The sequence below is a fragment of the Myotis lucifugus genome, unplaced genomic scaffold (assembly GCF_000147115.1).
Source record: "Myotis lucifugus unplaced genomic scaffold, Myoluc2.0 scaffold_61, whole genome shotgun sequence".
Lineage (NCBI taxonomy): Eukaryota > Metazoa > Chordata > Mammalia > Chiroptera > Vespertilionidae > Myotis > Myotis lucifugus.
In genome coordinates this window covers 5,793,277-5,819,432 of record NW_005871109.1, presented here as the reverse complement: position 1 = coordinate 5,819,432, position 26,156 = coordinate 5,793,277, and the positions used below count along the sequence as shown (strand labels likewise).

At 46.1% G+C, this 26,156-nt stretch overlaps 1 protein-coding gene across 11 annotated transcripts in view; it reads left to right on the top strand.

Moving 5' to 3' along the window:
• PPFIBP2 (PPFIA binding protein 2) overlaps nucleotides 1–26,156 on the top strand; it is a 125,884-nt gene that overhangs the window by 57,657 nt on the left and 42,071 nt on the right. For 7 of the 11 annotated variants that reach the window (XM_023754583.1, XM_023754584.1, XM_023754574.1 and 4 more), the window contains 2 exons: nucleotides 11,297–11,389; nucleotides 15,456–15,569. In XM_023754583.1, coding sequence (XP_023610351.1) covers nucleotides 11,297–11,389; nucleotides 15,456–15,569 — 207 coding nt within the window. Of the gene's footprint in view, nucleotides 1–7,840; nucleotides 7,937–11,296; nucleotides 11,390–14,844; nucleotides 15,365–15,455; nucleotides 15,570–26,156 lie in introns of those variants that run through there. The other 4 variants (XM_023754577.1, XM_023754581.1, XM_023754580.1 and 1 more) reach the window with 4 other exon arrangements.

Here is a 26,156-nt window from a genome sequence, read left to right as displayed (position 1 = left end):
GGTTTAGAACCCAGCAGAAATCCTGTTGTGCTCAGTCCCTGCTCGGCTTTGCGACAGGGCGTTGCAGGCACCAGAGAGCATGCTGAAGAGACATTCTGGCAAAGGCTTGCGTCCATCGTCTTAAGCATTTAAAAGCCTCATTAGGGAGATCCTGGGTAGGGTGGGGAATAGATAGATAAGAAGTTCACTTCCCATCACGTAGCCTTTATTTTCCTATATCCAAAATGAGGCTTCTTAACCAAGAGGTCTTCCAGCTATCATGGGCCTGGGATGGTTGGTGCCCTGTCCCACCCCCTGGGCAGATGTGACGCTGCACCTTGAGGAGACGTTCTGTCTGTGGAGAGACTGATTCTGGATGGGGTGTCCCCTAAGAATGCCCTGCTGTCCTGAGACCAGGCTGTGAGCTCTGCCCCCGCATGTTGACATATCTAATAGGCAGTATCATCAGAGTCTCTTTCATTTTCTCCACTTTAGAACCTACTGCCAAGATTCTCCTTTCTAAAATCCCCTTTTCTTCCTGCGGCCCAAGCACTTGCCCTCAGTCCGGAAGCCAGAGCCCAGGCTCTTCTGCTGGCCTGGCCTTTGAGACCTTTTACAGCCCAGCCTTCACTTACCTTTCCAGTTTCATCATTTTGCATCCACTCTGCTGGGCTCCCAAGTATCCTCCCTCCCTTTTCCAGCTTGTCCCCAATGCCCTCCTTCTCTTCATCCGACTCCCTCAAGACCCTCCCTTTCCATCAGCCCCTTGCTGACCTCATCCCCATAGTGGATGCCTCCACGAGGGCGGGTCTCCAGTCCTTCCTGTCTGCCCAGCTCACCCACCCCTCCTCAAGCCAAGGTGGCTTGGAGAGCAGGTTTCTCTTAGCCCAGAGTTTTGAAGGTGGAAACACTGGCTCCTTCATTTTCCCATGCTGAGGGGGTGGCTCTAGAAGAAGAGGTGCCTGGATGAGGTGTGACCTGGTGAGCAGTCTAGCAGCCCTTGCCCTTTGACCAGACCAGGAGGGCAGTGCCTGGGAGCAAGACAGAGTCTTTGAATGTTGGGGCAATGAGGGAGATGCCTGTGGTCAGGGAGGCACAGAGCCTAGAGAGGAGGTATTTGCTCAGAAAAGAAACATTGTTCAGTGGCTTTGGAGTGGGGGGTGGATACTATGCACCATTAGAGTAAAGAATATGCAATTTTGTCCTAGCTGGTTTGGCTCAATGGATAGAGTATTCGTCTGTGGACTGAAGGATCCCAGGTCCAATTCTGATCAAGGGCACATACCTCGGTTGCAGATTCAATCCCAGCTCTGGTTGGAGTGTGTGTGGGAGGCAACCAATCGATGTGTCTCTCTTACATCGATGTGTCTCTCTCTATGTCTCTCCCCTTCCCTTCCACACTCAAAGTAAAAATATCCTTGGGTGAGGATTAACAAATAAACAAACAAAATATATGCAGTTTTAAGAAAGGCCTCGATGGAATTTTGGTTTTGCCACACTCGTCAGGGATATCATCTTAGGTAGTTGGGATTTCTTCATCTATTCTATAGCATAAGGAAGATAAGTGCCTGCCACATACAGGTTTTGTGAGGCTCAAGTAAGATACTGTATGTAAAATGTTTAGCATAGTGCCATGAATATAGGAAACATGCAATGAAAGTTAACTGCTGCTGCCCATTACCAGGCGGGGGAATTAAAAGAGGAACCGATGGGACCAGTTTGGTTCTCTCCTAGCCGTGCAGCTTAGGCCATTCACATTCCAGGTAAAGGTCTCAGACCAAAGCATGCTGAGAACCTACACAAGGCAGCTGCGACCTGGCCCTCTGAGTAACCACAGGGCTGTTGGCTCTGGCCAGCTAGGCTCTGGCTGCTGAGTGGAAGCTGACCAGAGCTGGTCCTCCAGCTCCTTCTGCAACAGACAGCCCAGGGGCAATGTAATCTCCTGCCACAAGTATAGGGAGGGTCCTCTGCCCCTCAGCTGTTCCATTCCTGACTGACTCACCAACAGCTCGCACCTGCCCTGCTTTGAGACGAGTGGCTCCAACCTCCATAGTCATGAGAGAGCCTCTAAAAGCAGCTCCACGCAGGGCTCATTTTTCCAGGGATAGAAGGTCCAGGCAGTCCAAGAGGCACTGGACAGTTTACTTCTAATACCTCAGGAGAGCTAAAACAGTCACAGCACAACCTCCACCCCCACACCCAGCACCTGATGCTGCCCCTCTGTCTCCAGACGTGTTGTTAATAATAGTGAGTCAGTGTATCTATTGGAGTTGGTGAATGAGGGAAGAGCATCACTCAAAGAGCCTCCTGTTGTTTCTCTCCACCTGGCTTTACTACCATCCCTTCATAAAATAACCAGCTCACTTACAGATGCCACTTCTCCTACAGCCTAGTGCTGTGGTCCCTCATGCATCCACCCATGATCAAGAGCCTTTAGCAAGAACTAAGCTTATCCAAGGCTATGACTTGGCAAAAGATTCTGATAAATTAAGTGCATTACTCTCACTCCAGATCCCCCCTCCGCCCCCCGATGACCAGTTAGGAGCCTCCATGTGCATCACACCAACTCCTTGGTTGGAGAGCTTATAGACACTGTCCTCAAGGTATCCTTTAGTTTCAGTGTTAGTTCTGGAAACCCGAATGTGTTAGTTCTGGAAACCCGAATGTGTTAGTTGTAGCTTCATGGATAGCCTATCAGTATTGGGAAGACTCTAAAGATGCTGTTCTCCCATTCTCCTGGGAAAGTTACTTTGTGGTTTTTAAGACTTGATCATTCAAGTGGCAATTCCACTTACAGCTTCTCCTGTCCTTGGAAGGTGTAATTGACTCATCTCTCCCTTCTGCCACTGCTGCTGGCTTAGGTACATCTCTAGGGCAGTACTTGCCACATCGCCCCGAAAGACTACAGAGCTTTTTGATGGCAGGGATGAAAGCATTTGTTTATCACTGAGTGTGGTGCCTTGTAGGTGTTCAGGAATATTGGAGTCATTCAATAAATAAATGAATAAAACACGATTATGTGAACATTGGTCTAACCAAGCTATTTAATTTGCTTTATGAACTGTGCTTTGCTTTTCCATGAATGTGAGTAGGTAGATAGGAGACTCAGTAAATTCCTATTTTCTTTTCATTAGCCAGAAAACGGAGATTTAGAAAGTTTAGAAACTTGATCCAACTGAAAAGAAGAAATGGTGGACCTTGAAAATGACTTCAGGTTTTCTCACTGTGCAGAATATAGTCAAACACTGCTGCAGTTAAATATCTTACCCTTTGTTCTCCCTGCGTGATCTACAATAATAATCTGCTTTGTGTTGATATTTACTGCTGTGTTGCTGACAATTACCTGAAAGAGAAGTTGGGGTGCTTCATTGGGCTGGAAAAAGTTTAGCTAAATCAGAAAGCAGGTCTATTAAGCAAGTTTATTCTATATCAATAAAAGGCTAAGTTGACTCACACATGCACAATACATGTAAGACTCTTGCTGGCGCAAATCACACATGTGTGTTCCTATCTGTCATTGTCGATCATGAATTTGGTTGACTCTTCTGTTATAGAGAAAAGGCGAATAGTGATTTTAAAATATTTCTTCAAATTAATTTCCTTTCAATGTGCATGAATCCATGCACCGGGCCACTAGTTTATATATAATTGAAACCAAGAGGCAAAGGGCATAAGAAGGTCAAGGTCAGAATAAGATGTCTCTTGTTGGACTCCTGGTGGCTAAAGATCTGATTGCATGTCATTCACACTATATTTGGAAGAAACTTTTAAAACTGTGTCAAAGATAGTACATTGGCTTGATTATTCTTCACCTAGAAAACATGGAACTGGTCTGGGAACGGTTGGTTTTGTAACAACTGCTAGATAGCTCTTAAGTCCTTAACCAGAGTGTCCAGGGGAGGTTTTCCTATTTACAGGCACCTGTCTACACTCATAGTGCCTGGTTCCCTTGGTGATGGGTAACCTGAGCCATTTAATGGGAATTGACCGTAGCTGCAATGACCCACTTATTCTCATTCTTTATTTTTTTGGTTCCCTTATTTTTAAGGTGTACATTTTTTAAGTTCCCAAATGTGAATAGTGCCTTGGACATGTCCCCTGTGCCCAGCAATCGTGGCTTACTTGAAATTGGTTTTCTGAATTTGATTAGATCCCTTTGAACAGACAGCCTGAAGTACTGCATATTTTTGTTGTTGTTTCCTCATTCAGCTAAAAACACATGCCATCTATGTATTTAGTGACTAAAGAAGGGAAAACCATCCCTAGACTTATCCAGGGCCAAGGCTTACCCAGTGTGTTGTGTCCAAAATCTCAATGTATTTTCAGGCCAGGAGCCATCATGTAATTTAAAATGATCTGACTGGTTGGGACAGCATACATACCAGATGACACCCTCATGTGAACCCTTGCCTGCCCCACTTGACTGCTCTTGAGCCAGCTCTTTCCCCAGGGTCAGCGAAGTGCAGTGCTGGTAGCACGTCTCCGATCTCCGGGACCTGTCCGTCAAGGAATGCTGCAACATCGCCCTCACCCAGCACCCCTGAGAGCAAGAGCATACAGAGCATTCATGCAGGGCGTGCTCTCCTGGCAGAGGCCAGCCAGGCTGTGACAGAGTCCTGCTGCTGGGTATCGGATGGCCCCCAGCCATGGCATCAGGCACACATCCCACCCAGAACTCTGCAGAGACCTGACACAGCTCTCCCTTGGCCAAGCTGCCATGGAGGAGCCAGGTCAGGAGCGAACAAGTGTCTTGGAATCTGACCAGCCATGTGGGCCCAAGGGCGATGCCTCAGAGGGAGGCTGCCCTGGGCAATTTGGCTGGAAAGCATGTTTAACCCAAATTTGACCTGACTTCTGGATTGTAACAAATAGTAATTCCAGTTTTACGATGGTTCCTTACTAGTTATTGGTAGTCTCACTGTGCTCCTTCTAAACATGCATGTAGCACACAGTATTAGAGTATGTCGTAAAATTCTTGTAAAGAGGGAAAAATGTGGCCATTGTAGGTATGACTCAAAGCACAGGCATCTGGTCAGGGACAGTGGACACGCCCTCAGTCCTCAGCTGCCTGCGCCACAGGCACAGTTCCAGTGCTCTCAGCCAGCGGTGGTGCTGCGCTGTCACTCAGGCCGCCTTTTGTCTTCTCCAGCCCGAAAGCATTTTGGTTGTTGTCCCCTTGGGTTGTTTGTGCAGACTTTTGCAGATACGTCCTAGGCATCCTGATCAGAAACGTTGCCTTGTTTTGTCCTCTTGCACAAAAAGAGCTAATTAAAACTGTCAGCACAAGGGATGAACTGTTTCTAACTCTACTTTGGTCTTTTTGGCTCAAACAAAGGCAATTTAATGATTTCCGTATTTCCACAATCATTTCGAAACTGTTTAGATCATTACACACAAAAACTCGTGGGAATGAAAGTGCAGCGTGCTCTTTACAGCAGGATGCTCTAATATTTCCTCTAAAGAGATGACAGCCCTCACTTCTGTCAGGTGGTCACAGTCAAGGTAATGATCCCAGCCTATTCTGGGCGGATAGGTTTTACGAAAGAAGTGTTCAGAAGAATTCTGTCTGCATTGGTCTTCTCCATCCCTCTTCTTTAGCACAGGTGACATTGACTAGTCTGAGCTTCTTTGCAACTAATGATAAGGTTTCTTTTGGGAGGCCTTAGACATCCTCTAATAACATCATCTCTAATTAAAATGCAGTGTTTCTCAAGATATGGAAACATACTTTATTTCTTGAGTCTGCTAGCATCCAGCTCTCGGTACAGGAGGAACTTTCTAAGAATAAACTCCTTTTACACTTACCCATGGGAAAGGTGGGGGCAGGACTCAGTTGAGATTAGGCTAGTGACCTTATATAGTCCGAATTGCCCTTTATGTAGAGACTCTGCCCATGCTGGAACCTTATTGGTCAGTCTACTCTCCATCCTCTCATTGCTCTCCAGTCACCGAGGCTGATTAGCTATCATCATCAACTCCCTCACCCCCAACCAAAGAACACCCTGTGCAGCTGCTACAGCAACCTGAGGCCTCTCCCTCCACTTAGACATGGCTTAAAAAATAGCCCCACCTGTCTTGGCCGGTATTGCTCAGTGATTGGAGCAGCAGCCCAAGCACCAAAGGGTCACAGGTTCAATTCCCAGTCAAGGGCACATACCTGGGTTTTGGGTCCAATCCCCAACCCCAATTTAGGTGCATGTGGGAAGCAACCAATCAATGTGTCTCTCCCTCTCCCCTGCCCCTCTTCCTACCTCCCTTTCACAGTTTCTGAAAATCAGTAGGAAAAATATCCTCCGGTGAGGATTAAAAAAATATATAGATCCCGACCTTACTCTGTGGACTGCTGAAGCTGTGCATTAGGCCTGCCCAGCCTTAGCAGTGATAGCATTTTGGGTCTTCTAGAAAGAGACCCATAATCTGTAAGCCTTGAGGCACTGTGTCGTCTCTGTTCCTGAGGAGTCTCAGCAACATCACTTGTAAGGCCTAGGGAAGACTTTGATCTGATAACTCTTGGCTATGTTTTACATTTGCCTCCAACAGATCTGGGTTTTAGAGGCTGAATTCCTTGCATTCAAGATTTTTTCCAGCCTTGCCCTGGCTGGTGTGGCTTAGTTGATTGTCTGTTGCATCCACCAAAAAGTCACCAGTTTGATTCCCAGTCAGAGCACATACCCTGGTTGTGGGCTTGGTCCCCAGTGGGGGATGTGCAGGAGACAGCCAATCGATGTTTCTCTCTCCCTCTCCACCTCCCTTCCTCTCTCTCTAAAATCAATAAAGTATATTTAAAAAAAAAAAAAAAGATTTTGCCCAGCCTCTTGAGAACAAAGCTTTGATAGAGGCAAATGTATTTTAGCTTCAGTAATGTTGACTAAAGTTTCTGAGGTATTGACAATCTACATATAAAGAGAACTCCCCGTCCTGATTCAGTTCTGTGATACAAGAGAGGAAGCATGTTGCACTGTGGCATTTCTTCAGTCGAAATGCAAAAGGACATGGAAATGTGTCTCTCTATCTCTTTACAGATCTCTTAGTCCCTCACAATATCCATATGTAATTGGACTATATAATCAGAAGCTCTGACCGTGGGAAGTTTTGATGAGAAGATTCATTTTTCCTCTGTCATATTTGTAGAAATAACCATCAAAACAGACGAGAAAATTTGATCGAATAGATGAGTAACACAGTTTAGTACATTAGTTGTCCAATGGACAGGTCTGGCCTCGGGGCTACCATCATCGGTTGAATGAAAATGACCTTTTTATTATTTATATTCATCAATGGAATGAGCATTCTCAATAGCATAGAACAGGGTAGACATTCTCTTTTAAATACACTTGCCATCTCAGAGTGAGGAGGAATGGAAATTTAGCATGTAGCTTCCTTGCGAATTCAATTTGACTTCCTTTCATCTGTGGATAGCTAGCTTGCTTCTCTTAACCTGACTTCATACATGGATCTGGGAAACCACTCTATCACTGACTTAAATATGGACAAGACTTTTCAGAGACTCCCAAGCCTAGAATCACTCAGGGACCCAGATGTATGGTCTCAGTATTGATCCAAGAATTCTACTGCAGTTCCACTGATAGAATTAAGGAAGCATGTATACCTCCTAACAAAACAAGTTCTTTTTAAAGTAGGGCAAAACAGAGCTGTGTTCCAACCATGTCTTTTGAAACACATTTCTGAATCATTGGAATGGCATTTACATTACCACGTGGCCCTTTATGCCTTGATAACATATCTGTTTTGCAATCCAAAGATGACAACAGGAAATGATTGAACTTGTTGCCCAATTACTGGAACAAGGAGTTATACATTTATGTACCTCAACTCAAGTCCTCACTTTGACTGATGGCTGCTAGCGTTCAACAAGATGATTCTGAGACAGTCTTCTTGGCGCTGTTCTCAGATGCTTTCCAGGTTTTTCTTCAAGTGGAGGTGGCATTTTATTCTGGTCTGTGCTCTGCTGTTGATGGCAGTTTTGTTGAGATGTCAGTCTCATCTAGATTGTGAAGACATGGCTCTGTATTTCACCAAAAGCCACTTCTATCTGGAACATTATCTCTGGTTCACTGGTGTTTAATACCTTTCAAAAGCTTGCTAGGGAACAGCAGTGATTTGGGTAGACTGTATGAGAGGACGATGCTAGAACAGTGATTTGGGGTGAGGGAGGGACCTTTCTGCCATGAGCATCACTGTGATCTGGGCCAATGTGGCTGGCTGAGAGGGGATGTGCCTTGTTCATACACTTGTGCCTCAGTTGCTTTACCTGTAAAATGGGAATAAAAACAATACCCATCTCATGGGGTTGTTGGAAGAAGTAAATGAGTTCATGTATGTCAGGTGCTCTCAATAGTGCCTGGCACATGTGAACAGTACCTACATGCTTGCTATGTGTTTACAGCACTGTGCTTGGACCACATTGTATCTGTCTCCATAGACTTGCTTTGGCTTTTGGCCCATATTAACCCCTAACCTATTTAGAGGGCATCACAGGAAAGTGTGAGTTCTGGGCTTGGTTTACTGTGAAGATATTATCATGGATGTTGTTTTTCCCATTTCACAATCTCTGTGAAAATAAGAGGAGTTCCTCCCTTCCTCAGGAATAGTTGTGCCTCTCCCAGGCAGTTACTTTGACTTGACTGCACTGCTCTGTGCCTCTTTTCATTCATCACGCTTCCCTTTTTCCATTGACTGCTAGGGTGGATTTGGATTTTTTGTGTCTACTTCTAGTCTAGCATGTGCTATAGATTCTACAGCATGCATGTTGTATATTAACTGAACTTACGATTGAAATCATCTTTCTTACTCTTCCATTTTTTTTCACCTCGTAAAAATAGCTGCCTCTGGGTGAGTGTATGGGTTGACTTTTTGTTGTGATGAAGAACCTGCTGCACCCCTTTGGACTGAGGCACGGTTGGCGCCCTGACTTGCTGGAGTCTTGCAGAAATTTTCCCTTTGGTCTTCTCTCCTTCACCTCCTGCTGGAGAAGTGGCAGCTGTCCGTGCTGGGTGGCCCCGTGCACATGCAGACTTTGGCACTGGGTTGGACATGCAGAGCTTCATGTGGGTGCTGGGGTCCTTTTCTATTCTCCCCACCCCCTGAACATCACCAACATGTCAGTTCTCTGACAGAGGAGCCTTTGACCTGCTGTTGAGAATTATTTTTCTCTCTCTTCTTGTAAGACTCCGAGAAAATGTAGGCTGTAATTATATCCTTAAATACTAGTCAGAGAGCTTGACCATGTGAGGACTGGAATATGAATTAATGTAACAACAATAAACTGCCACCAACACAAAGAAGCCCTTTGTGATTATGAAGGCCCTTTGTCTATGGTGTGAAAGAGCTTCCACAACAATGAACAAGATGCAGACTGCAGAGAGGCTGGTGCAAAAGGCAGTGGTGTGGCAGGCCCTTGGGTCCTGTCTAGCCTGAGCCTGGCACGGCCACCCTGGGAACTGGCCCCTGGGCTGGCCCTCCCACTACCTCTTCCAGTCTGCCAGTGCTTCTCTCCCAGTGCGACTCCTGCTTCAATGCAGAATGCTTGGTCCCTGTTTCTGTCCTAGGGCCCAGCCTGGCTCTGCCACCTGCCCTCACCCACACCTCCCATTCCAGCGCATTGGGGAAGGGGTGAGGCAAGGGAAGGCAGGAGGTGCCCTTTCTTAATGGAGGGGGGTTGGAAAGCCCATTCTGAAGGTTGGAATGTGGGGAAATGGGCTTCTGAGAAGGGAACCAGCTCCAGTCCCCTGTGTCTGGGCTCCTCACTGACTCTCTTTTGCACAATCATGACCTTCCTTTGGGGCACAGGTAACGTGTCTCATGAACATTGGAGCTTCCATTCCTCTGGAGCAGCCCAGATTATGATTGTCACTTCCCCATTGAGCAATAACATCTACTTTTTCAGACTGTCAGGCCCCTGGATGGCCGCTGGTGGGCCTCTGGTTTCGGCCTTTCATTCAGCACAGAGGAAAGGGAGTGTTTGGTGGCATTGGGCCAGGTCTGTTCCATTAGCAGCTCCCTCACTCCTCCCCGCCACACCCAGGTCAGACACACCCTGAAAGTCACTCCAGCTCCATCTCCAGCTCAGGGCATTTTATGAGATACTGGCTCTCCTCTGCCATTTCTAATCTTCTCCCTTTCCTCTGTGTTTCATGGTTTCTGGCTACTTTCCATTTACTGTGTTTTCTCTGCTTACTCCTCTGAGAGCCCTCGGGGTTATTTAGGTTCTCCTCAAGATGTTTCATCGTAGCTTGCTTCACTCAGCTCTAGCTTTGTAGAAACACAGTGTGGCCTGGTTGGTGTGGCTCAGTGGTTGAACGTTGACCAAGGAACCAAGAGGTTGTGGCTCAATCCCCAGTAGGGGGTGTGCAGGAGGCAGCCAATCTATGATGTTTCTCTCTCATCGATGTTTCTATCTCTCTATCCCAGTGATAGCGAACCTATGACACGCGTGTCAGAGGTGACACGCGAACTCATTTTTTTGGATGATTTTTCTTGTTAAATGGCATTTAAATATATAAAATAAATATCAAAAATATAAATATTTCTTTTACTATGGTTGCAAATATCAAAAAATTTCTGTATGTGACACGGCACCAGAGTTAAGTTAGGGTTTTTCAAAATGCTGACACGCCGAGCTCAAAAGGTTCGCCATCACTGCTCTATCCCTTTCCCTCCCTCTGTTTCTAAAAATCAATAAAAACATAGGTTAAAAAAACACACACAGTGTTCCAGCCTGGCTGCCAGAGCCCTAATCAAGGAGTGGGATTGGCCATCTCTAGAACAGATGTGTGACTAGGTGAAGGGCCTTGCAGTTGGCATCTCCTGTCTTCCATGCTGGGGGGTGTGCCTTGGCTCTGGAGAACCTGGCATGAGAGTTAAGAGATACCAAGATCTCTGCAGGAGTTGTTCCCACATAGTTCCTTGGTGAATAGTATCAGCTTCCTGGGCTCCTCACAGAGTAGAACCACATTGCTGTTGGTGCCTCTGGCAGGCTATGTCTCCAGCTAGACCAGACCCAACTCATCCAGTCAAGTCGGGCACCACTGGGTCTGGAGCTCCACGAGGCCTTCCCGGCCAAGGGTGAGGTCATCTGAGGGGGTGGTTTTGCCAACTTTCAAAACATACCCATCACCAGCATCTGGTCAGGTTCTCTTTGTCGTAGTTTGGGAATCCTGTGGTTTCCTGTTCAGGTGGGTGGTTTTGCACATATTTGCACATATAATCAGTGCAACTGTCCACACAAATTGCATACTTCATTTGGAAGTTGGTAAGATGTTTTTCTAATCTTTTTTCTTTTTCCCCTTCTCTCTAGTCCCAGGTAAACCACCACGGTGCTGCTAATAATGAAACATACCAGGAACGCTTGGCACGTCTAGAAGGAGACAAGGAATCCCTCATATTACAGGTGGGTCCTTTTTGGTGGGAATCGCATATCCTATTACCTCCAACTCCGCAGCTGCCCTAGTGGGGGAGAAGCACAGGGATTCTTTCTGTTGGGTTTATTTTGCTCCCAAAGTGTATGCTTTTAGAAAGACTTTTCCTGAAACACAGCAGAAAGTAACTGGGGGCACAATATCACTCTGGATTGGCTTTGGGAGACTCTGAATGTATTCATTTATTCATCATGGACTACCAAGCACCCACCTCGATACGCTGGAAGCTCTGTGGCCAGGCTGGTTAATGGGGCCTTATCTTCTAGGAGCCCAGAAGTCTCGCAAGGATGATAAGCTGTATCCTCATGTCACTAATGAAACAGCCATGACTGATCCGGGCCTAAGGGTGCATGTTAATGGGATCAGGCCCAAATAATCTGGAGGTGGATCTAGACTTGAACTTTGAGGCCAAATCCCCTAGATGGTAACATGGGGGTAATAAGCCTTTGGTGACTCTCTTGCTTCAAAGAGAGGAACTCCAAAACTCTTCCTGGAGAAAGATAGTCAAAGGAACACTTTCAGTTCTGAAAGCATGCATTCCTTGGTAGGACACAAAGGTGAGCATTCTTGTGGGAGGCCTATTGCTGTGGTGGGGGCCCTCCACTATGCTAGCTCTCAGCTGCATGGATCAAGCATCAAGGTCTGGTATGCATTGATCATTTGGAGAATAATAGGATTAAATATCCCAATCTTAGTTTTTTAAAAAGCTCAAAGGGTGCTGGACAAGACTGGTTGTGGAATGGATGAGGGGGCTGGTAGGGTTCTGAGCCCCCCCCGCCTTGCCCCCCCCCTCCCCCCCCAACTGTGGGCTTAAGCCTAGAGCCCTGGAGTTAGCACTAGAATTAAGAGGCTGCAGTATGTTTGTTTGTTTGTTAATCTTATTTTACCTTATTTCTTTTATGCATTTCACTTCATTTTATGAATGTGAGAATAATACGTGACTACTTTAGAAACTTTGGAATAGCAAAAAGAGTTTAACGTTTTGGCTTTTATCCCAACCTTTTTTATCCTGTCCTACCCCTATCTTAAATAATTAAGCTCAAACCAATTATACAGTTACACGGGTTTTTTCCCTTCACTTCATTGATTTGGTTCATTAAAGACTATTTGAGTGCTTATAGCTTGGTAGACACTGGTTGCAGGTGCTGGGGAAGCAGCAGCGAAGGAAACAGATTAAGTCAGGCCCTGTGCTCAAGCTTCCATTCATGTGTGTGTGCCTGTGTGTGTGCAGACAGTAAACCAATACACAAAATGCTTCAGGTGGTGATAAATACTATGGAGGGAAATAGAGCAGGATAAGGACTGTGTTTTCAGGGAAGATCTCCCCTGACAGGAGGACACCTGACTGGAGTTAGGGGAGAGCCACTTGGGTGCCTGGAGAAAAGCACATTCCAGGCCAAGGAAGTGGTGGGTCCAGCACAGGCCCTGGGGTAGGGGTGTGCTCAGTGTGTGGGACTGAACAGGAAGGAGCCATGTGACTTGAATTGGTGACCTGCAGGGAGGCCTGTTGGGAACCGCCTTCAGGAAGGTACAGAGGCCAGATTAGATAGCCCATTAGAGCACAGACGTTTTGAGGAATGCATAATTTGAAGCGCCATCCCAATGAGATGATTAAGGAAAGAATGTCCAGTGTAAAATTTTGTAGCAAACACTATGAAATTGCAAACTTTTGAACCAGAAACCTTCATGGCTGACATAGCACATTCCTAGTTAGAGGATTACATTTTAATAAAAGTCCTGTGTGATCATCTCTTTGATGTGCATGTTGTTGGAAGTTGTTTAAAGAAAACAACTTACAAATTCTTGAATAATCTTTATTTAAATAATTGTAACACAATTGGAAACCTGCTTATTAGAAAAGTCAGAAGTGGATCCCGGCGATTTCTGTTCTGCCTGGAGCTTGCTCCCATCATCACCGCTGTCTAGTGCCCCCATGGAGTCCATTAGACAAACCCAGCCTAGGAAGGCCTCTTGCTTAGACTGAATTCTTTGAAGCCCTTGGCCCATGTTTTCCTGGGTTTACTTGTAGAAGAATAAGGGGAATCACACAGAATCAAATACTTTATTTCCAGGATTAGTTCAAAACAAATAAAACCAAAATCGTTTATCTCTTCATTAGAGTATAAGTTCTGAAGGCAAGGCTTTTCTTTTCTTTTTTTACCTTTGTCTCTCTCCCAGTGTCTGAAATCATGCCTAGCATGTAGTAGGGGCTCAAAAATATATTTTTTTATTACATAAAGGTTACATTCTAAGATCTTTATACTTCTTGTCCTAATTTTCTACATCTCTCCATTCATAATTCTGAGTAGGTATTGAGGTTCCTCAGGACCCTGCAGCCCTGTGTGTCTTGAGTCAGACATGAAGCTGAGCTATGAGCTATGGAATGCTACAGACTACATGTCATTCCTTAGGGTACCACCAGCTCATGGCCCCAAGGCCCAGGGTGTGGTGCAGACTATAGGTGTTAATCCTCATAGTAAGATTAACCGGAACACATCCTTCCCAAACAGAAGCTCTGGGAGCCAGGCCCAAAGACCACCTCCTGGAATCCTACCCTTTTGAAAGGAAAGGTAGTAGTTGAAAAGGCCAGACTGCTGATGCTGTTGGGCAGTAAAGATTCAAAAACAAAAAAACCCACAAAGGTTTATGTTTAAAATGAGCCTGGTTAACAGAAGGTGCCCGTTTGGGGATTATAATTGAAATGTTAGCACACCATGCCTCAATATGTTTCAATAATTCATTAATCACTCTGGACCATCAAAATGGAAAGCTTAAAGTAGCCATATTAATTTAGATTCCTTCCTCTGTAAGGGGAGCTTTCTCATTCATGAAGTTTAAACACTCCTGAATGAATTCACATGAACTCTTTCTTGCTCCAGCTGTTATTCCTTTACAGGCTGAGAGGCCATTTAGGATATGTAAACAGCAATGACTCAGCCATCACTGAAGAACCAAATGGGTCTAACGGGTCTCCATTTACCAGGCATTGATTGCTCTATTTTGGGGAGATCACCCATTCGATTTCTTCACCTTCCTGGTCTGAGGCACCCGCTAATTAAGAAAAAAACAAACAAAAAGAAACGGATCCTGAGGCAGTTTGCTAAAAAGCAGGCCATAAAAATCCTTTCCGTATACACTGAGTGGCCAGATTATTATGACCACCCCATCAGTAAAATGAAGTGAATTAGTTATGCAAATAATAATAAAACCTTGAAAGTACTTGCTTAGGAAGTTTTCAATATTCAGTATTTTGGGGAGTGTCAATGAAGTACTGATGGGGTGGTCATAATAATCTGGCCGGTCATAATAATCTGCTCACTCAGTGTATATTTAGGGTATTAATATATATAATTTATTAAAATTGTATTTTTTAAATTAATTCCAGTAAATATGTTCAGTGTTTTCCAGAAAGATGTCCCGTTTCCCTGCCACTGTATGTGCAGTGTGGCTTGTGTATATTTATGACTTCAGAGTCGTGTTTTGGCCTGTGAAGCACAAAAACCTTTCTGGAGCCAAGTTTTGTCAGTGCTAATACATGCCCTTTGCGTCCCACATTCCTTAATTGCTTCAGAACACTCCCCTGATAGGTGAGCAGCCCTCACACCCTATGAGAGAGGTGAGGTCATTGGTTAGTCTCCACACAGCTTGGACTGCTCTGCCACATGAGGTGGCAGGAACCCAGGCAAGCCAGCCTGCTGTGCCTTGAGGTCGGGCTGCCTGAGGGATCTCTGGAAGAGGAATAAGAGCCAGAGTTCAGCCCAGAGGCAGCTCTCGTGACCGTGACCGCTGGGCGTTTTTCTCTTGAGCCTGTCAAGAGCAGGAAACGCAACCAAGGCTATTGAGACGGCTGAGACTCCCTGGTCAGGTAAGAAAACAATGGGAGTTTCCTTCGTCCAGAACTCTTCCCCGACCTGCCACCCATCAGGCAGAAAAGCCAGTCTTCCTGTGTAAGGATCAGTGGCTTCAGGGCTCACCTCCCCCTGTGAGGAGCCATTCCTGCCCCTCCCTCCACCACCGTTGCTTTATTTCCCCCACCAGGTGAGTGTCCTCACAGACCAAGTGGAAGCCCAAGGAGAGAAGATTCGGGACCTGGAGGTGTGTCTGGAAGGACACCAGGTGAAACTCAATGCTGCTGAAGAGATGCTTCAACAGGTAAGGGCGATGGGGCTGAGGCCCTGAGATTCTACGGGACCTCAGTGTTCAAGCCCCTTTCTGTGCAGGGTTAAGGTTCCTGCTTTCCCATCCTTCCTGGAGGTGGGATTGGCTGCTCAGTGTGTGGTGTTGATTCAGCAGGTGAAACCAGCCGGAACGTTGAGCATTGCAGAGCAGGAGAGAGGTGGGGAGGGCGAGGGAGGGGCGGGGCGGGGCTGGCCGGCCATGAATAACCTGTCGGGCTGGTTAGACAGATTCCCAGGCAGCACTTTCTCCAGGTCTGGTTCAGGGAAGGAGCTCTCTGTTGGCAAAGTCACCCTCATACTATCACGTGAACCCCAGCTTGACTGCAGGTGGCTTTAGAAAGCCAATTGGTTAGCTTATTTTGTGCCCGTTTCCCACTCATTCTTCCCCTTTGCACTCTTGTGTAGTCTTCTTTGATGAAATGTATTACATAAATAATATTTTAATGTAATTTAATACACACCAAAATGAAAAATAAAATTAGCTGCTCTCCTCCCAGTCAAATAAATCTCTGAAATGTCTTCTCCTTATTTTCTTTTGGTCCTTCTTGTTACGTGTACATACAATTTGCAAAGCTCTATTCAGCACCATACAGTGTTGTCCTCAGATTTTGTATGCTTCACATCATAGTTTTTTCCCCCATTTTTAAATTTTTCTGTGGAGTTGTCTTTACTGTCATTTATAAATATTTTTAAAGTGAAAGTATCATAATTAATTGACTTTTCTACTCTTGAGCAGTTTTAACCTGTTGTAAATAATGAGTTACGATTTTTAGGAAGAATATTGAATTTTTATCAAAAGTCTTTTTAGAATCTATTGAGGGGCTATTTAGAAATTTTACTTTCTGAAATGTAATAATATAACTACTTAATAGGTTTCCTTAGCTTACATCCTTCTTGCATTTTCAGTGACTCTGAGCACTGAACCATGACTAAAGTTTATGGGCACATGCTTTGTAGCTCCTGGTATTGTACTGGCATATAAAGGGTGCTCAGGTGCTTGCTAATTAAAGAAGGAAACTCAGTTCCTTCATGTGAGGGGGTTTGATTAGATGACCGCTGGCAATCTTTCCCCCAGAGCTCTAATGTTTTTTTATCAGCATAAAATTAAAATTGTTCAGAGGCTTTGACTCTGACCTTTGGTCTCAGGATAAACCTCTCGGCTCCCAGGTGTCTCCTGGTGTTGAGTGTGTTTTGAAACGTTTTTTAAAAAGTCAAATGGCTTTATAAAAAAATGAGTTCCAGCAGCTCACAGGCTGTTACTAATTTGTTATTTTTTCATTGCTGATGAATAAGTTACCACATTCTTGGCTCCATTTGATTTTCTGTTTCAATTGTGTGCCATTTCTCTTGCTCATCCTACTCCCGGAAAATCTGAGGAGCAACAGAAATTGAGTCTTCTTATTTTTTCTATTTATTTTTAAAAGTTTTGACTTTTTCCTTTAAAAACCCAGGAAAGTCTGGTTGGTGTGGTTCAGTGGTTGAGCGTTGACCTATAAACCAGGAGGTCATGGTTCAATTCCCAGACGTAGCATATGCCCGGGTTGCAGGCTCAGCCACCAGTGTGGGGCGTGCAGGAGGCAGCTGATCAATGAGTCTCTCTCCTCATTGATGTTTCTATCTCTCTAACCCTCTCCCTTCCTCTCTGAAATCAGTAAAAATATATTTTAAAAAATAAAAATAAAAACCCAGGAAAGAAAATAGACTGATAGAAAAATCTCAAATGGCAGAAAAGCATTTTCACAGAGTACGTAGAACAACCCACTAGATTGTATTTTCAAGGCTGCACAAGGTGTGGTTGGGTGTGGGGCTGAGGCAGGAAGACTATGGAATATTATTTAAAAAACAACAAACAAACAAACAAACAAACAAAGAAGACAGTAAAAAAAACAGAAAAAAGAAAATTTGGAGGTGGAAGGGAACCTGTCATAAAATTGTCGGGAGGTGGGTATTTCAGGAAGGCAGGGCCTGGCAGGTAACCAGGCATCGGAGGTCATGGCTGCAGTGTGAGGTCCCTGAGTTCTCTGCAGCTGCCCCAGCTGCTCTTTCAGGACTGCCCTGTGTTATGCCCAGATTTCAAGACCCCCCATAGATCCACCAGGGAGCGCCAAGTCCGATGCAAAAGCATAGAGCCTTTATTCAAGCTGAGCTTGGTCCCTCTCTGCCTCCATTACCGGCACAGCGGTAGGATGCGAGAGAGAGCCCGGAGTCTCGAAAGAACAAAGATTTTATAGGGCTAGGGGGGAGGGGGGGGTTGAGGGCTCACTCGGACCACTGATTTGGCTGATTCCAGTTGGTTGAGTGAGGGCCGGGGGCTAATGACGCAAGGGCAGGGTGCAGTTAGGGTCTGGTTACACAAAGACAGGGGGTGGCTAGCATACTTTTGGCCTTGGGCTAGTTTCCCTTGCTTTCCCATTGGCTGAGATAAGGGCAGGCTGAGTAACTGATACATTCTATGGCTTTTTCTTGGAAGAGGAGTTAGGGACACAGCTATCAGTCCCGTTCTGTCCTTTCACCCTGCACCTCTCTCTGTGGCAGTGCTTCTGCTTCCTACTCTGAGTCTCCATCCAAGCAGTCAGGCTGGTTCCCAGCACCACCTCAGGGAGTCTGTCTTGTCCGTCTATAGACTGGATTTTAGACTTTTGAAAAAGTCTTAAGCTCCATCCCCTGTATGTCCAGTGTATTCTGAATCTTTCTTGTGTGCTATGGGTTTGGTGACAGTCATGTGCTTTGCATGTACCAATGAGGAGGATGCTTCGGCTTGGTATCTTTTGGAGTATAGTTCTTATTAGCCACCTCTAGGATTTAAAGATCTTCCTGAATTTAGCCCTAACTTCCCCTCATAGCTTTCATTGTATTCTTTCAGTCTTTCAGGAGTAAAATGAAAGGAGTGTGAAATACTCCTTCCTTGGCAAATTCTGGGTTCATGTCATAGGACGCATGTGCGCCTCAGCTCTCACTCCTGTGTTTGCTGGACATGGTGGTGCCTGAGCTTGAGATCTTTGAGTTCCCAGCTCCAAATCCCAAACTGAAAGTTCATGCTTTCCCGAAATCTGCTGGATGCTGACTGAAAAGACACTTCATCCTTGCAGCACAGCGCTGATGCGATGCCATTGGTGGCTTGGAGTACACACATGTGTCTTCTGAGCTGGGGGCAGGAGAGACTTGCCTCATTTACTGTGTTATCCTGGACTGCAGGGCCCTTGGCTTCTGGTGATAGGAGCAAGAATGACTCATGGCCTTGAGGCAGAGAACGGAGGCAAACAATTGCCCATTTCTTCCAGTACTCAGAAACCATCCCTGCCCTGAGCCAGCCTGGCCTCCTGCTCCAAGGCCTGCGGAGCTCTGAACAGTGTCTTTCACAATCATAGTCTGGGGCCTTCTGTCTGCCGTTGACGCTGCTCCCCTGGGGCATGCTGTTCCGGCACACTGAGTGTGTCCTGCTAAAGGAGGCAGCTGCTACTCAACTCTAGCTGACTGCCCATGTGGGCCCAGTGTTGCTAGATAGTCCCTTTTCTCACAAGCAGCTGGACATCCAGATTTCAAGATAAGTTTCTGTTTTAAAAATGACTAATTTAAATGGAAAAAAAAATACTTTTTGAACCACATGATACATGTGGCTAAGCCTGGACCACAGACCTCTAATCTGCAACCTCCGCTCTAGACTTTGTCCTGTCCACTGGCTGGAATAGCACTCGGGGGACTCAAGGAAACCCAAACCCAACCAGCATAGGCCAGGCCCTGTGCTTACAGGGGCTCCAAATCCCCACTGAGCTCTCTCTCCCCACAGCTGTTCTCCTGACCAAAACCAGCCTCCCTCCTGGAGCCAAGGGGAAGGAAGAATGTTCCCCACTCAACTCATGAGCCGTGCCCCACTCAGCCTGGCCCGGCCCAGCCCCTGCTAAGCACTGATCTCTCCATTCCCATCTGTTTCTGCGTTAATCCATCCAGTCTCCAGAAATCAGAAAGAGAGAACATGAAGACCTTGGGGTTAGATGGGCAAACCAGGACCAAACCGAATCAGCATAGGGGCCGGTCCACATGGGCAACACATAGATTATGGACACAAGTTAAAGCTAATTATTACTTGTCTGCAACCCGATGCAGGCTGGGATCGAGGCAGCTGCAGCATCTCTTGGGACTGACTAGGAAGCACCTACTCAGATATAGTCTCAGACTCACTTGAGCATATCTGGATTTTCTGGGGAACCTTCCCCGTTAGGAAGAGACATTTCCCAGGAAATGTACAACTGGGTCTTCAAGGGGCCACAGCCTGGATCAGTTTTCACAGGTCTGGGATGGTCTGGGTACAGAACTCACGGGGCTGACCCTTGCCCTCTGTTCCCTAAGCAGGTCAAAGCATTGTCCAGCTGCACCTCTGAGTGCTGCACACGGGGCTATGCCAGCCCGGGGCCCAAAATAGCACCCTGGGAACACAGGCGTGGGCCAGTGCCCCCCTCCTTGTGACCAGCTTCACTGGCAACAAAATCTCTGTGTCACAGAGAGCATTCCCCATGGTCTGTTGATGTAGTTGAGGTCCCTGGTGGCTTTCTCTGAAGCAGCCTCCATGGTTCTCTTGAGTCCAGAAGGTTCCTGCACAGCAAGCTCCTCTGCCTCCCCCATGGACCTCTCTCCAGAGGGGATGAACTCAGGAAGGAAGCTGATGCTCTTCACTGGGTAAGAGATTTTGACGACCCGGCAGCCAAACGCAGCACTTTGCAGAGACTGGCCATCTATGATGTCATCGATGTCCAGAGCAGAAAGGATATTCAGTGTCAAAAAGAAGAGAGAGTAGGGAAGCCAAGTGGAGGAGAAGAAAGGATACAAACCTCCTTGTGAGGACATAACCCAGCTTTGGGGAAACCTTGAAGGCTACCAGGCTTCGTCTCAGTCCTCCTACCTGACCTACAGCTCCAGGCACTAGGCAGCCTTATTGTTTTGGCTGCCGTTTAGGAGAGGTGTAGAGAGTGACAGATTTAGGGGATTGAGAGTCAGTGGGCATGACTTTCTGTAGGTTCACCACTTGTTGTTAACCTGGAAAAGCCAATGAACCTGTGTTCTTTACAGAGAACGGGGTGACAATATGGACTCGGTGTTGCCTGCCTCTTACAGCCATAGTGCAGTTACTCCAGTTTTGTTAAAACTGAGCACAATGATCTGTGCGTCCAGACACTGAGCAGGGGACACGGGCTTGAGACACAGGCCCGGCTCCTGCCCTTGAGGCGACTGAGGGAGCAGTGTGCCCAGACATGTGAGCCCAGCAAAGTCTCCACAGGTCCTGCTGACCGATTTCCCAAAAGCACCTTTAAGGGGGTATTTCTGTCTCAAAAAGAACATTAAACAGAGCCATGGACATGGTCCTGGGCGGCACAGGTCTGTCTGGGGAGGCGAGACACTGGAGTCATGAGTGAAGAAAACAGGGTTTTGACAGTTATTCCCGAAAATCCCCCAGGAGATTGAGGCAGAAGTAACTGTGTTCCTCTAGTTTTTCATTTGCCGTTGGCTCTCCAGACCACAGTGTGAAGTAGGTGCTTTGCCCCTTGTGACAGATCGGGGAGCGCAGGTTGTGAGAGAGGATTTCACCGGCGGGGACTGATCAGGATCCAACTCGGGTCAGCGACAAGCACCTCTCTGCACAGTGTTGATCATGCACGAGGCTCCCGGCAGGGCCTGGGCCTCTTATTCCAAAGGGCAAAGGACACATTTTCCCTTTCATGTCTTTCCAGGCCGTCCTGGCCTTCCGGTTTCGGATTGCCGGTCTGGCGCAGTCCGCCGCTGCTGGTCAGTAACTCCCAGGTCGTGTTCCACACTTAAAGGTGGAGGTAATTGTTTCAAGATGTAGCCCTTGAAGGAGAGAACCAGTTGAAAGGCAAATTCTTTTTATCAGCTCTAGTCAGAAATAGCTTTTGGAAACAGGAAGTGACGATTTGCTCTGAGATGTCAGCTTTTTTTCATCTCCAAGAAAGGAGATGGATTTGACCTTCTGGAAGAAATTACTGGTAGGGGTGAAATGAGAGGGGGGAGGGATCGTTTTGTTCACTGGTTTTTCTTAAAGTTTCATTACCCAGTTTTATGGCCCTTCAGAGTAAGAAAAACAAAACACCCGCCTCCCAATCCCTTTGCTTGCTCATTGACACAGGTTGAAACAATTGAAACAATTGGGAGAGCAGAAGCCAGGGCTGCATATGAAGCCTGCCTGCTAGTCTCTAGCCTCCTGCCTCCTTCCCCTCCCCTCCCTTCCCCTCCCCCTCCCCACACATTACTGTGGCTGCATGACCCCAAGAGATTCCTCCAGGGCCTTGCCCTGCAGGTCTGAGCAGAGGCCATGCCTTGGTTCTCCAGACAAGCAGGCTGGATCCAGAGATAGATAATCCCAGTCTTGGGCTTGAGAGCTAAGGCACCCAAGACGTTTTCTTAAGGGGGAGACAATAAAAGAAACCATCAAAGGAGACGGAGAAGAAAAAAGAAAGGTCAGAAAACCCGAAAGGAAGGAAGTGGCCAGGAGTAGCTTGCACTGATGAGTGGAGGAAGGGAGAGTCGGTCGGGAGCTGAGATGTGTAAGTTACATCTGCAAGTTTGGACAACTGTCCCCAAAAGCAGAACTGTTTCTGTGTCCTCCCTGGTGGAGGCAGGAGCGGCTGGCAGGCATGCAGGCATCCTATCAAGAAGTGATAGGCAGGTGAGGAAGAAGAGGCAGCAGGGCAGATCTTTCTTTCTAGAGCTTGGGGAGGGAGGAGACAGACAGAGACTGCATTCACGCACCACACGCACCACACGCACCACACAGAGCAGGCACTGGCCTGGTGAGCGCTCACAGGAGTCGGTGGTGGTTGCTCGAGGGGAAGGCCAGGTCAGGAGGGAAGGTTCTTTCAAATGTCAGAAACCTGATCATGTTTCTAGCCTGAGAAATAGAGGCTGATGGTGAGGGAGAGATTAAATGCCTGTCAGAGTGGATGATTAATGGTCCTACCCTAGAGTAGCACGGACTTGCTGGGAACTTCCTGGAAGGCAGCACAGAGGTGAAGGAGAGCCTAGGACCATGTGAGCAGGCGTCATTCCGAGTTACCAGCCGGAGGGAGGAACAGGACCAGAACTCAGAGAACAAAGGCAAATGCCACTGGTTGGCCAGGGACAGAATCTGAAGTCGCATCGAGCTGTGTGAGGATGGCGTGAAGGGTGTAGAGACTGAGAAGTGGTCAGCAACGGGAAGGTGGGTCCGACGGGGCACTTTAGGAGCCAACTCTGCAATCACTGTGTTTTTTAACATGTGTTTTTTATGTGCAACCTGGAAACTTCCTGGGCTAGGGGACAGTTTTAAAGGTGGAAGAGCCTGACTGAGGAGTTGGCTCTGTGCGGTTCTCTCAGACTGACCTTGGTAAGGAGGTATGGGCTGGCTTTCTCTAAGACCTGGATGTAAGATGTATGAATGAGAGACGATTCTGGGAAACTTTGAAATAGAAAAGATGTAAGTTCAATGAGTGATCAGATAATTAAAAAAAGATATTTCCAGTAAATATGAGAAGAGGTTATTTGAGGAGAGGAGGGGGACAGGGTGGGGTTTAGGGATTGAGGAGAATGGAAAAGATTTGGAATGTTCTCTGAAAGGAACCAGCCAGAGATGAACAGAAGTTTTGCCAGGCGGTATTGGAAGATCAGCTGTGATTAAATAGCAGCAGCTGTAATTAACTTGCATAAATTGTATGGAAACCAATTGGCATCATTAAATGCCTTTTACCAGCGATCCTCAGGCCATGGGGAGTGGAAACATGGACAAAGGGCTTAGCACAGGCTGGGCTCTGGTAATGCAAATGCCCCTCAGGTCGAGGGGCTTCAGGGATGAGCTGGATGAGGGGTGTTCTGCTGCTGATATTATACAATTGCAATGACTAACCTCAAAGGTGTGGAGAGGATAAGAAGACAGATGTTGCCTAAAGGAAGTTGGTAATCTAGGAAAATAGAGGGTTATTAAGCAACTAGCAGCCACCGAGGAAGAAATTAAAGATTACTGGAGTAAATGAGACAGTTGAAAGGTTAGAGGATTGTGGCCAGAAGAGAGGAATTCTGAGTTGAAGATTTTAGAAGCAGAGCAAACACATTCTGGACAAAGATGAGGGCCAGGCTGTGACCATACTGCTGAGAAACCGAAACAAAGTGGAAACAAAGCCTATTGGTGCTGAAGCCAAGAAATGTGGAGCCAGAGTGGGTCCTGAAAGGAAGACAAACAAGGATGTTGAAGCTCCTGAGGAGATGGAATGTGCCCAGAGTAGGTAGAGAAACTGTTGATCAAAAGACACTGTGACCAGCTGACTATATTGGGTTCTAGGTACTTGGAGAAAATATGATATTACTGAATGCGCTGCCTTAGAAGAGGAGGGCAGACCTAGACCATCAATAGGGACAAACAGTGGTCTGGAAATAGTCTCACACTTCCAGGGAGAAAGGGGTTCTGTACCTTGGGTTGTTGGAGCGGAATGGTCTTCACCTGACAGACGAGGGAGGATGTGTCATATGAGGTGAAAGTCAGGATCAGCTCATAAAGGAGCAGTTAAGACTGTAGGGTGATTAAATCCTATTAAGACACATAGGACAGAGGTTACAGTACATAATAGTGGCTGAAGGCCATGTGTGGCCTGGAGATGGAGAAGTGGAGCTGGACAGGGGTAAGCCTGTTGAAGGCTGATTTTGAGTTCAGAGCAAGGGATAGTATGTATGTATATATGTTTGTATTTATTTATTTATTAAAAACATGTTTTTATTGATTTCAAAGAGGAAGGGAGAGGGAGAGAGAAAGATAGAAACATCAATGATGAGAGAGAATCATTGATCGGCTGCCTCCTGCATACCCCACACTGGGGTTTTGAGCCTGCAACTCGGGCATGTACCCTGACCAGGAATCCAACCATGACCTCCTCATTTATGGGTTGATGCTCAACCATTTAGCCATACTGGCCAGGCGGAACAGTATTTATTAATGACAAAGATGATGGGTGATGATAATGAAAGGTAGAGGTCACGCCAACAGACATAAGCTGGGAGAAAGTAAATGAAAATTTTGTTATTAATGGAGCATATGAAATTAAGCAGCCCCAGGTTTCTAATGAAAACTTTCGTGTGTCCAACTGGAATGTCCACTTGGAATGTTAGCGTGACCAATTGGGAGCACTGGCATGACCAATTGGAATGCTATTGGAACTTTAGTGAGACCAATTAGAATACTATCCTCGTCAGCTGGAACACTGGTGTGACCAATTACAGCCTGGCAGTAAACTAGCTAGAGGGATTTTGACGATGATGGAAATAGATTGGAATCTTAGCTTTCAAGAGAGATACATTCTGAGTGGTTTTTAAAAAAAATCCCACCAAGGCAGTAGTTTGAATGCTGGTTAGTAGACAAACTGTGTAAATGTCATCTTAGGATATTCAAGCACTCAGCAGGTTGTTTTTAACTCTCATATCCTAGGGCCTTGGTATCTGGTAGATATTTAAAAATGTATTTGTTGAATAAATGATTAAAGTCTAATGGAATAATATTTTCTGCTCTCAGCACTCCAAAGCAACATTATTATCATCTCATGGAGCTTGATTTGTAGAATTGCTCCTTCTAACCTTGGCATTGGTGTCTGGGAAGCTCATGTACACATTCTAGTCCATTGCTAGCTGTGTATAGAACTTTAACGTATGACTCTAATACTAACGATAACTCTGGCTTCAATTTCTTTTCCTACCTTCTTTAGTTTTTACGATTTATTTTCTAACTTGAATTATCTATTTGTGCAAACTGCCTGAAATAATTTTTTGAATAAGCAGGTTGATGAAAGGATAGAGAGCTAAACCTAGAATTATGAGGTGCTGGAGGCAGAGAGAATTATGAGGAGGTGGAAGAAGAGAGGGAGGTGGGGACGAAGGAGAAGGAGATTGTGCTGAGTGGAAGGTGTGGGGGAGGATTACATCTAAGTTACTTGACCCAGAAAATGCCATCATCTTCACCCAGAGAAGAACTCTTTAGGGCCTTAACACCAGGCGCTAGTGAGTAGTACCTACTCAACAACATCTTGTCATTTTGAGTGGTATTTCCTGGGCTCAGTAAATATTTGTTGGCTGCCTTTTTTTTCCAGCATGTATTTTTTATTTCCCTTAAAATTTTTGAACTCCTTCCTCTGTTTGGGAAACAATGTGGTACATTAGACAGAAATAAACTTGGAGTCAGCAGACCTTGGTTTGAAAATTAACTCTGCTGTTGATTGGCATGTGTCCTTGGCCAAGATAGGTCAATCTCTGGACCCATTTCCTCCATCTGTAATCTTGGGATAATAATATTTACTGCCAAATCCCAGGGAGGGTTTATGGAGAGGATGTATGTAAACTGCCCAAAAGTGTCTGGCACAGAGGAGACACTCAGTGAATCCAGGCCCCAGGTCCACCCCCCAGTTACATTGGACACACTTATCAGGCTGTCTCCTTACGACCAATGGGTCATGTCATACGAGCAGGTGTGTGTGGTGCCTCTGCTCTGGGGGCCAGCTTCTAGCTGGCTGACTCCGAGAAAAAAGACTTCTGGGCCTGG